Raw genomic sequence first — 11,995 nt, 5'->3', positions numbered from 1 at the left:
GTCCCAGTTTATCACTACCTGTCAAAGTGGTACGCCTATTGTATGTAATTGTCCATTTTTGCAAAGAGGTTAACGTACTCGCTGCAACATCTGTTTTATTCAGGAACCTTATTGTGACAAAAGGGGAGCTAACACAGGCACTGTGCGACTGTTTTTTAAGCGAATTTGCATTCCTGTTTACATATCTATATCAGATGAAAACAAGGGATGGCCATGCCAGCACATTGTTAATATAGGTAACAACAAGAACATAAACTACCATATGTAATTTTAACAGCTGTTTTTGCAGCCCTGAAGCTCAAAGAAAATGTTAAATTATGGAGTGGATGCTCATTTAATGCTTGACTGACACTGAGGGAATGATTTTGGTGTAGCATCAGAGGTCCATTCTTCAATTCCCAAAAAACTACATGCTTATATTGTTGGTTAGAGCAAATGGGCTGTCTGTTAGTTTCTTATTATCATGCATATTATCAATTAATTTGAGCTCAGCCTCATGTATTTATTTATGATCAATTAATAACCAATAGCTGAATGGACAAAGGACAAAAGGACTGTTTTGTAGCATGTTCATGTTAAAACTTTGTGACCTTGGAAAATACAACTTTTATTTGTCCTCCTTAGACTGCTTTAGCTTTAGCTGGACCAGGCTTCCTATTTAGACAGTTAACATTTAATAAAAGTTCACTGAAACAACAAACTAATTACTTAAAATACAAAACTGTTCAATTCTATGATAACATTGTATTTTAAAAAATGTTTTCAATCACAGAATCTGGGGGGGTGGGAGTATGACGTTTCAGTTTTTAAAATTATTTTATTAATTACTTGTACAGGAAAAAAAAAAGGTTTTTCTTATACTAATACAGAAAACACAACCTGTAACAACAGACCTACATTCGCAGCAGCTGAAAACTTGGTCATGATTGTCCTACCATAGAATAGCTTTAGCGTTGGCTTGCCGGTTGGCTCGTTTTGTTCACGTCAGCACGCAGGGAAGAAGCTGTCAAAGTCGAGTCCAAGCTGTTTCCTCCAAATTAAACAGACTATTTGCTGGGCTGCTGCAGTCTGTAGTGTACTTTACGTTGACAGTCATCTCTGCAGGGCGGAGTTCACTCTGAAAACAAATCTCCAGTCCAAATCACAGCTTGAGCCATGAGGGGATTTAGTCAGCAGATTACTCCTGTCATCCAATCACAGTCGCCATGGCATCCAGTATTTTATTTCAGGATGTATTAGTCCTATTTTTAAGGGCCACAAGTCAACCTTCTATGAATCGGATATTCGTGTGCCAACCTCAAGTTTTTGACATCAAATCAAGACCGAATGAAAAGTTTAACTTTAGTGTGACACAGACGCTGCTTATCACTTTTTGATAAGCAGTAAAAATTTTATTGACCGTTTTAACAAAGTGATTAATTAGCAGAAAAAATTAATATATACAGTGGTTAAAATCTGCATAGTATTCTCAATTCTAAGGGTTAATTTTGTGCATTCTTTAACTTTTGCTCCTTATGTTTTTGTGTGTATGGGTGTCTGTTGTGTGTGTGTTATCACTTCACTTCAGATCAACTACTTGGCGTAAACAGGAGTGTGTCGGTCCCCTTTAGGCTATTAACATCACAGTAGGAATGACCTGGATTAAGAGTGAAATGAGACACTCAGAATTTTATTTGAAAGCTACACACACACACACACACACACACACACACACACACACACACACACACACACACACACACACACACACACACAGATATACTGTTTTTTTTCTCACAGATGGCATAATCTGGCCTGTGGGAGGGAGTACTGTAACCCACATATCAGGGCTTAAACCTTTTTAAGTAGCACACTGTGAAATTATGATTCAGTTATTACAGGAGCATACCCTATTCTGAGACATTGTCTAATCCAGCTGTCTCAATGCAGTTTGTACAAGTGATAGTTTAAAGTTAACTCCTTATTTTTGCTTTCTTTTTTTGTCCAGATTGAGCAAATTTTTTAAAATATAGAGGAAGAATTGAGATGCGCATAAATACACTTTAAAGGTGGTTCTTTGTCATCTAGCGATGTCTTTTCCAGTTGCTGTGGAATAACTGCCTCTCTGGGGCAATGAATTGCTTGCTTGCTGCAGTCCTCTGGAATCATGACCTAAAAGCAAACCCTTTGTCACTCATCATTCCCTGGTAACTATCAGACCAGAGCTCTGTCATCTGACCTGAAGCGCTTGCTGTCTAATACATGTGCACGGGGTAGCTCGTTATTGAATCTGTAATTTTTCATGTATATTTTTTGTTAAAGTGTTTCATGATTTGCAGAAAACGTCACCAAGACACATAGAGTTTCATGTTCTTTTTGTCTCTAGAGGGCACTGAAGCATTACTTTTTTCCAGCCTCCTGTAGAGTCTTTTACGGAAGAGTAGTCTGAGGGTAGCATTGCCACTCTTTACATGATAAATATTTCCTTTTAAAATAAAAGGTGCTGACAGCTGGTTCCTCAATATGAGTATCCAGGCTCGTTCACTGTGACATATCCCAACACTTGCCCTGAATGCTTTTTTTATTTGAGTTTTGGGGCTAATAGAAGTTTGGGGGTTGCAGCTCTCCTTGGTGTTGGTCTAATTCTTTCTGGGTCTGCACTACAAAATAACGATTCTCATGTATTGCCTCATTGTCTCATGCTGTAAACATTCTGATTACATTAATATAATGGTATACTTTTTTTTTTTGCTGTATTTATTAGTCATAGCCACTCAAATGCACAGTAATATATGATTTTGAGCCACCCATCTCTTTCTTTTTTGGTTTTGATTCCAAGGAGTCAGACTTTTTTTAATTAAAAAAAGAAGCTCTTTAGCAATAGTTCCCCAGGTTTTCTGAAGGTCTTTCAAAGTTTTCTTCTTCTCTTTTTTTTGACACCAGTTGCATTTTTTTTTACAGTCTTTGTATCTGACTAATTAAAGGGGATTTTGGTTTGTTTATTTCTTTCTCTCTTTATTTGTTATGCCACTTACCAGTGATCTATGAATCATTCAAGCATAACATGACACCCAGCTCAAGGGATGAACCAGACAACTTAACATTTTTATCTTTCTATCTTTCAGGCAATATTCAAAAACACAAGTGGTCATACCAAATATTGTCGTCCAAGCTTGTTAGACTCATACAAACTCAGTTTGAAAACCATTTATGTTACCCCATGTTTCAGTTGCTGTGGCTCAAGACTTTTGCACGTTACTGTAAATAATCTGAAGAATACATAAAATATGAGAAACTGTTATGAGCGTTTATTTATTTTTTAATCATCTTTTGCACATGGAACTAACATTTGCATCTAAACATCAGAAAATGTAAAACATTTCTTGCAGTTTTTTTACACAGTTCCTCTAAACACTGTCCACTTCCTCAGTCTTAAACAATAGTCGCAAAGAAGAAGAAAAACAAGGCAACAGTAACCAGGACAGTCGTCTGTTACTTTTAATCTTAAACATCAAAGTTTGAAGCTCCAGTGTTCCTATCCATGGGATAAAGAGAAAGAGTATGTTCAGAGGGTGCAGTCATTGAGTTTTTATGTATTTGGTAATTTATTTTATTTCTGAATTCACCATGTTTTAAATTAAAGCATGCATAAAAAGTGTTATCAACAAGTTAGCATAAAGGCTAACTTCTACTACGGTGTCAATAAGCTAGCAGTTCTACTTACACAGAGGGTTAAGTAAGCTAAGCTAACGCTAGTTCCAGTTTAAGATTTTGGTGGAATTACAAAATGATAAGAATGACAACATCACGTTTCAGTAGGGCAGTCAGTGTTTTTCTTTTGTTATGAATTAGTGTGTTGTTATATGGTTGCTGTTTGTAGTCTGAAGAAACTGCGGCTAAACCTGACTTTAAACGTCTGTTTGTAAGAACAACAGCGAATCTAGCATCAAGCTAAGAGATGTCTTCACCACTACAGCCAGGTAAGCACCCAAATCATATGTAAAAATTAATTGCTAGTTTTTCACAAAGTTTTGGTGATATTTGTAGTGTCATTTCATCGGATGAAATATGTACTTATTTAGAAATCTGGACCTTATTGGTTAAAAAAAGTATTGTGAAATTGTAAAATGTAAATATAGCACTTAACTCCAATGTTGTGAAAAAATATTTGCCCACTCTTTAATTTCTTTTCCTGTGTCATATGTGTCACACTTTAATGTTTCAGAACATCAAATAAATTTGAATACTGGGCAAAGATAATCCACATAAATATAAAATTCAGTTTTTACATGATGAATTAATTTATTTTGAAAAAAATACTATCTAAATCTGTGTTAAAAAATAATTGCCGCCCAAACCTAATAACTGATTGTACCAGCTTTGGCAGCAAGAACTGCAGTCACATGTTAGGAATAACTGTCAACGAGTCTTTGAAATCACTGTGTATGAATCCATGGTCCATGCTTCTTCCCCAGACCATCACACTTAACCAGCACCATGTTTGGCTGTTGGTATGATGTTTTTGTTTTTATCCCAGGTGTAACAAGAATTAGACCTTCCAAAACCTTTTAATTTGTCTCATCAGTCAACAGAATATTTTCACAAAATTCTTGGGGAATGCTTTTTGGTAAATTTGAGACGAGCCTTTGAGTCCCTTTTGATCAGCAGCATTTCTTTAACGATGTGAAACATGCAAGTGTGAAAAATACACACACACATACACAAAAACTGTTTCAAAGCACTGTATTGAAAACTATTTTTAGGGTTTGTTTTGACTGTCTTCAGTGCAGGACAGACAAAGCATGTCCACAAATGAGGTGATAGGTCTGCTGTTGAAAGAGCAGGAGGAAAGGGAGAAGAGGAAAAACACATCTCTCCCTACTCAAGACCTCACAGGCATGACAACGTCTGAGGTTAATCAAGGTGGGTGAAGAAAGAGCAGAATGCAGTGTTTTAAAGGTTACATTTGGTTTGAAGGATTGCTCTCTAGTGTTGACATGACTTATTCTCTTTGCTTAGACATTTCTAAGAGAGACAGCAGTGAGAACTGGATCCTCATGTCAGAGAAGAATGCGCAGCTAAAGGTAATGTAATTAAAGGGTCTAAGGCATAGTTTTTGCAAAATCAGCAGTTGCATTAAACAAAAGAAAAGAAAACTTTAGAGGTCCATCATAAGCCCATCAAAATTAGATAGAGATACAGACACTATTATTTTCTCTTACATTAGTTCTTATAATTGTACAACTATGGTTGCATATTTCAAAAATCATTGAAACTAATTTCTGTTTGAGGGGTGGCTCAAAACTTTTGCACATTGTTCTACTTCTATTAAAATGTTTAGCTTGTTTTTCTAGACCCAAGAAGAATCCCTCAATTGTAAGGACTAATCCTGAGGTCGAGATTATTTCAAAATTCATGTGAGCAAAAGTACAAATATCCTGCTCTTAAATGAAGCTATAGAGATTTTAATCTGACAAACTTTTAATTTGAATGAAAAGATGTTTGGGATTAGCCTTACTTAGGATTTCGCTACAGCCTGGAGAGACTGGAAGCGGGGGAAATAAAATCAAATTTTGTTTGTTAAAAAAGAAGGACGTATTGGCTCTTAAGCGTTATCTCTTCCTTGATTTATATTTCCTAAAATCTGGAACTATTTTTTCAATTGTATGCACATAAAGTCTAGCATATTTCATTATTTCTTTAATAAATGCGTTTTCTGTTAGAAAACAGTCATCAAAGCTTTTCTGTCTTTTAATTATGACAAATTTACAGTATGTTAATCTTATGTTGTTAAATAATCCAGTTTGATGATAAGGTGATCAGTTCAAAGATTAAGACGACCGCAAAGGCCATGACTGCACAGAAGTATGTAGTACAAAGACTTGAAGATTTCAAGGCATTTGAAGATTGCTTTTTGAAAGAATTCCTCACCTCTGTCGAGAAGAAAGTTATGGATGCCCAAAATCTGTAAGCATCAGAAAATTCCCCATATCAAAATGGGATATTTTGATATAAATATTGTTTTGAATAGGGGATGGGTTGATTTAAATATAATTTTCTGTTGTAATAACTGTAAAACTGCTTTTTTAGCAGGTTGAAAAACTCAAGTAGCTCCATACAGGAAATGAATGATAAGATTGAGAAGGTCACCGATGAAACAGCAATATTAAAAAGGTATGGCTAACAATAGGAATATCATGCATGTCACTTAAATGCGGTACGCATCGGTTTAATGCATAGATCTGTAAAAGAAAGTGACAAATTTGGAATAAGTAGCATGCTAAAGCTTTCTTCTTTATAGTGAAGTTGCCAAGATTGAGAAGGTTCTGAATGAATATAAGAGGTACAGGAGAGTTCTGTTCAAGCTTTCTCCTCCCGAGTGGCAGGAAGCCCAGAAAGCAGCGACTTTAACAACCAAAGGCTTGCCAGACAGACCAGATGGTAGGAAAACAACATTAAATGGATACGGGTCAGACTGGTGTGGGTTTCTTAAATAGGAGACCAGCCTTTTATTAAAAAATAAACCGTGTCTGAGTTACTATTGAATGCATTATAACTGCTGGCATAGAAGCTCACATACATCTGATCTGTAAGTATGAACTTTAACACAGGCTTGGAGAAAGATCTGGATTCCACTCCAGATAGAGTGCTGCCTCCCACCAGTGAGTCTACACTGTTCTCAAACCACAGTGATGCCGTGTAAGAAAGCACACACACACTATCACCAGTTGGTTCTTTTCTATCAATTCTCAGGTCATTTAATTTGATTAGTTAGTTTGATTAGTTTTAGTTTTGTTGGATAATTTAATCTGTGATGTTATCAGAGCAACAGGGAGCAATGCAACAACAGCAAAGAAGGTGGTAGGAGTTCCAGCAGAATAAAACTTTTTAAAACTATGATCTTAAAATCTATTTCATTTCAGGGTGAAGAATTCCCAGCTGAATGGAAACAACACAATCTATGAGGTCAGAGTTAGTGAGTCTAAAACCAAAGATCATTAAAGCAACAGCCATTTTCATCAGGAGGCTTTATTTACAGTGCTCACTTACCTTTCCCTGCAGGACAAGCTGGAACTATATAACTTCGATCCCCTGGAGGTAATCGTCCTGCTGTCAGAGCTGACTGACCAGAACCTGTCTCTGATTCACAACATCACCAGGATGGATAAGAAAATGGAGCACACTTTCGAGGTCACCATAAAGAAAATGTGAGAATCGCGGTTTTTCTAACAGTTCTTTCAAAGCCAGGTGTACACAGCATGAATTTTGGCTTTTGTGAAGAAGTCCTCACAGTATCTTGCAGATCTCTCGTGACAGCGGTTGGTTGCTTTTTGAACTTACAATTTATGTGACTGCTGCTATGTCTGCTAACCAAGCAAAAGGAAAGCACCAAGGATAGATAGATAGATAGATAGATAGATAGATAGATAGATAGATAGATAGATAGATAGATAGATAGATAGATAGATAGATAGATAGATAGATAGATAAACTCTTCTTTGTGTCAAGGAAAGAGGAAGAAGAGCAGCTAAACATGCATGTAGAAGATATGAAGGAGAGAGTTGACATCAAAAAGAAGAGAGTGGCCATGCTTAAAAAGAGTGTTCATCTCCATGAATCAATAAAGACAGAGTACCAGGTAATGATGCAGAGTGTACTTTATGCTCGACTTTTTTAATATATCATCCTATTTGAAATCAAAGCAGCCTTGGGGAACCTTTTTTTCTCTCATCTTCTACAACTGTCTTACATACAGGATATTATGTTGAATGATTTGGCGATTAAGGTGGCAAAGGTGTATTCCTCATGCGTCGATGAACGGCCGACCCAACTCACCACTTTGGAGATGCTGACTGGTTTTGAGCACCATATATCTCTGCTGTTCCAGCAAGTTGAGAGCATCCCAGAGGACATGCTGAAAACACTGAGGAACATCAAGGACAGCGAGAAGAGGAGCAGGTTTGTCTCACTGAACGCAGATGTTTAGTAAACAGGGCTAACTTGTGAATAGTAAATTTTATCCACCTCCTTAATCTCCAGTTTTTATTTAACAATCCAGAAAGATAAAAATGGGTTTTGTTTCTGTTTATATTTTAATTCCTGTCTTTGGTGCATTGACAAAAATCCAGTATACTGTATAACTACCTCTCTTATTACATGTTGTTACACACTCCAGACAGCGAGAGGAAAAACTTAAACTGGAGATGGAGCAACACAGAGAAAGGATGAAGGAGTGCATTCAGAGATCGCTGGATGAAGCCAAGAAAACAGTGAGTCATTTAACATAGATTCATACAACATTAAATACATTCTGTACTTGCATTAAGTCAGTGTGCCACATATATAAGTGGTTGTTGTGTGATGTTAGGGGGAACATCTGTAAAAATGCAGCTCAACACAAACACACAGAATGCTCTTCTTACAATTGAGAAATGTTACCTCTAGCTTTGAGAAATAAAGACACTTAGCCTCTCAATGCTCTACCAACAAATCAATTTTAGTTAGCTTAGAAAAAAAATCTCATAGCAAGTTATATCCTACTGATGGTTAAGGCTCCACCTTTAAAATCTTATAGTATGGACGAAAGCTCATGCCCAGATGTTTCCCGGTCAAGAAGAAGATTGAAGTTGTTGATGAGGTCATCACCTTGATGGAGGACTTCCGTTCCCACCTCTTCGCCGAGGACTCAGATTAAAAATAAGTACAAATGCTCTACTTGTTACACCTGTCTGAGTCCATGTTTTCACAGGGATTGTGTGATAATCACAACTTCAGGTCTAAAAAACTGGGGAGGATGTGTAAAATGTAAATAAAAACAGAATGGAATGATTTGCAAGTCTCACAGACCAACATTTTATTTATGGTAAAACATAGAAAACTTTTAGTATTTAGTATTTTAGTATTTAATGAAATTTTCTATTTGATGGCAGCAAAACGTCTCGGAAAAGTTGGGATGATAATGACACGTAAGTGGTAATAAAAAGCAGCTGGAATCCTAAATCAGACAACGGGGCAACACTCCCGCCCTAAAAGTCCAACAACTGGTCTCCTCAGTTTGCAGACGATTGTTCTTAGAAGAAGAGGGGATTCTTCTCAGTGGTAAACGTGCCCCTTCCCAACTTTTTTGAGATATGTCACTGCCATAAAATTAAAAAAAATAGCCATTTCTTTTTTAAAATTGTACATTTTAACAGTTTGATGTTTTCTATATTCTACTGTAAATAAAATATGGGTGTATGACATTTCAAAATCCCTGCATTCTATTTTTATTTACACAGCCTTCCCAACATTTTTGGAATTAGGGTTGTAATAAAGCAGCAGTTACAGCTGATGTTCTAATTACAGCAGGGGTCATACTGACTCCTCAATAACCTGAATGTTGCCATCTAAAATCATTATTACTTAATGATCAGCCATTTGTGTCTGAATGTCAGCTCACTTGCAGCTTGGTCATGGCTACAGTTTTTCATATTAATGTGTAGTTTGAAAACTGTCTTCTCTCTTTCTGACTTTCTTAGCGGTGTAAAATCGGTGAGGTCTTAAATATTTTTCACAATGGCATAATCTCTTAGCCAGCTCAGAAGTATTAACCTCAATAGAGTGCTTACCCTCCCCATTATCATCATCATTGACCCTACTGGTGTCCCCCAATGTAGCCAACCACACTGCCCTAAACACTCACACCTCCATCATCCATTACACACAGACTGCCTCTCCTCTGATATTTGTCGCCCTATTATGGCTTTCTAGTCCTACTCTCTGCTGGTCACTGCCAATGCCTTGGCAGTTATTTCTCAGTAAATGAGTAACAGACACACACACAGACACATATACAAGCACACACAGACACAAACACAAACTGTATCAGAAGTATTGATATATAATTTACCACAATTAAATGATTTTTTTTGTAGTAATCCTTAATGTGTGAGTTTTCTTAAAGGAAAGCGAAGTTTCTTTCATATTCTGAATAAGATAAAAAGACATTGGTCAGTATGTACTTTTTCCCATGTAGTTTGTACCTCTCAAACAGATATATTCAGTGCTCTGCACCATGTGAGTTTGGAGAATGAATTTGAAGAGGTAATACATGAAAAGTAATAGACAAGGCACTCACAGGTGAAGAAATAATTTCCTGGTGTGGCATAATATTGGAACATTTAAATGCATCATTTCTTGAGTTGGAAAATGTAGTTTTTAGTCTTTACATAGTGGTGGGCTCAATGTCTTAATAAATATGACAGATAAAGATTAAGATACTTGTAAACAGTTTTGAGCTGCACTCATCAACTACTGTATTAGGTACACCTGGCTAGTACTGGGTTGGACCCCCTTTTGCCTTGTCCAACTGTAAAAAAAATATTTGCAATATTTATGTATTTTTCTTATGCTTTGCAATGGCGATGCTGAAGTTTAACAGCACTGCTTCTTTTGTGCTTAAAGAAATCATTACAATTTACCATACCTTATCATTATAAAGCTATCATTAAATTATCCAACTGTTTTCTTCTTATCCTGTTTACAATGGGCCTTCACAAAACACAAAAACTTCAATTTTCCCATAGCAGAGCACAGCACATCACACCGCAGTGGGAAAAATAATCAGCCAGAGCTTAAAGCTGTATCAAAAGCCTCACAGTTCCTGAACAGCCGCCTTCAGAGGGGGTGACTCTTAGAATGCCTCAGCTTGTTTGTCTCATGGTTTAAGTGGTGCACATAGCCATGGAAAGATCATTAAATCACTGTTTTACCACTTGGCTTAATCCCCACAACAAAGGGAGAAGATACAAAAAAAAAAAGGAGAAACTGGAGAGAAAAAAAATGGTGGGTGAGATTAAGTAGAAACTTGATGGATCTAAACTGACGGCTCTGTTTCCCAGCGTTGCCAAGGGGAGTTAAGAATCTTGATTCCACATCTCCCAGTCTGAAGAGTGGCTGCTGAACGGACGTTCCCCGTTTACCCCTGCAGTGGCTACACCCTCCCTTGTAGTGTCCGCTGCTGTGGCCATCTGCCGGATTACCCAGCAGGATATATTTTTATAGAGAGCATCCTATTCATATCCTGCCTGCAAAGGTTTACATTAAGGTTGAACTCGGGTGCACTTACAATGGCAGATGAAATAGGCTCTATCCTTCTTACAGCACCCCTCCCCATCTTCTCACTGTTTGGCAGACAGATAGCAGTGGGTTGAAAGGGGGGGCTTCACTGTGGCATGAAAGAGGATCTCATGCGATGCCACTGTCTGCTGCTGATTTTTTTTCAGGCACTGACAATAAAGTGGTGCCCAGCATGAAAAAAAACATTTGTATGTGCCAAGTGCGATTGTTTCTTCTAATAGGCATCAACAGGCCAACTTCGCCGTGTTACCATACAGGTGAACTCATTCCTGGGAAAATGTTTTTCTCTTTCTCAGCCTCGTAGGCGCGATGGCGTCCCCCTTTTTCCTCGGCCTAACGGGATTAGTCGTGCCAGTGCTACCCCGGCTGTCACGGTACTGTCTACTTCCCATCTCTCTTCTGGGCCTCTAATGTGATTAACCCATTCCCTGTGGTCCAAATGGTTCTGGAGGGTGGGTAGAGGGAAGGGGGTGGAGTGGAGCGCCCCCTTGGCATGTTCCACCCCATGGCTAACGCACCATCATTGGTACTTTTGTCGGGCAGGAAGGACTGAGGTCGGAGGTCTGTTAGGGCGTGCAGATGACTACAAGTGTGTAAAGAAAGAACTCATAGTCGCTGACACCTACATGTAAGGATGTCACTGAAATCATTTTAGCGGTCGTTTTATATCAATTTCCTTAAAATCACCATTATGGACCCTCGGGCTTTTAAGGCTTTCAAAATCTGGTTCTTGCCTGTTTAAGCCTGATCATATTCCATTCAGGCACCTCAATTAGTAATGAAAATCTGTTCAAGCTGATTTGTATTATGACTTTTGCTTTCAAAGACTGCAGCCCTGAATATTGACTGCTTTTTAAGCGGAGACAATAATAATTGCCTACGCCCATCATCTTGTCAA

General features: G+C 37.7%; 1 protein-coding gene across 5 annotated transcripts; it reads left to right on the top strand.

The window, feature by feature from the left end:
* The first annotated feature begins 3,435 nt into the window (after positions 1-3,435).
* Positions 3,436-11,575, top strand: cfap100 (cilia and flagella associated protein 100). Of its 5 annotated transcripts, none has more exons than XM_080867309.1 (14): positions 3,436-3,538; positions 3,907-3,959; positions 4,765-4,902; positions 4,999-5,063; positions 5,795-5,946; positions 6,070-6,153; positions 6,281-6,420; positions 6,591-6,678; positions 6,903-6,945; positions 7,042-7,187; positions 7,489-7,618; positions 7,736-7,938; positions 8,156-8,249; positions 8,555-11,575. In XM_080867309.1, the coding sequence occupies exons 2-14, from the start codon at positions 3,938-3,940 to the stop codon at positions 8,672-8,674; spliced, it is 1,425 nt and encodes a 474-aa protein (XP_080723435.1). In that variant the 5' UTR covers positions 3,436-3,538; positions 3,907-3,937; the 3' UTR covers positions 8,675-11,575. The 5 variants fall into 5 exon arrangements, with proteins under 5 accessions (XP_080723435.1, XP_080723431.1, XP_080723433.1 ...); XM_080867305.1 differs by having other exon boundaries at positions 5,783-5,946; XM_080867307.1 differs by having other exon boundaries at positions 3,443-3,538; positions 3,860-3,959; positions 5,783-5,946.
* The last annotated feature ends 420 nt before the right edge of the window (positions 11,576-11,995 follow it).

Source organism: Rhamphochromis sp. 'chilingali' (genome assembly GCF_963969265.1).
Source record: "Rhamphochromis sp. 'chilingali' genome assembly, chromosome: 19".
In the NCBI taxonomy this organism is placed as follows: Eukaryota; Metazoa; Chordata; class Actinopteri; order Cichliformes; family Cichlidae; genus Rhamphochromis; species Rhamphochromis sp. 'chilingali'.
Note: the sequence above shows the minus strand (reverse complement) of the source record. Positions and strands in the feature narration are given on the sequence as shown.

Coding starts and splice junctions, on each gene's coding strand:
- cfap100 (XM_080867305.1), top strand. CDS start 3,938: ATGTCTTCACCACTACAGCCAG. Junction 4,903..4,998: donor AACGTCTGAGGTTAATCAAG/GTGGGTGAAGAA, acceptor CTCTTTGCTTAG/ACATTTCTAAGAGAGACAGC. Junction 6,946..7,041: donor GAAACAACACAATCTATGAG/GTCAGAGTTAGT, acceptor CTTTCCCTGCAG/GACAAGCTGGAACTATATAA.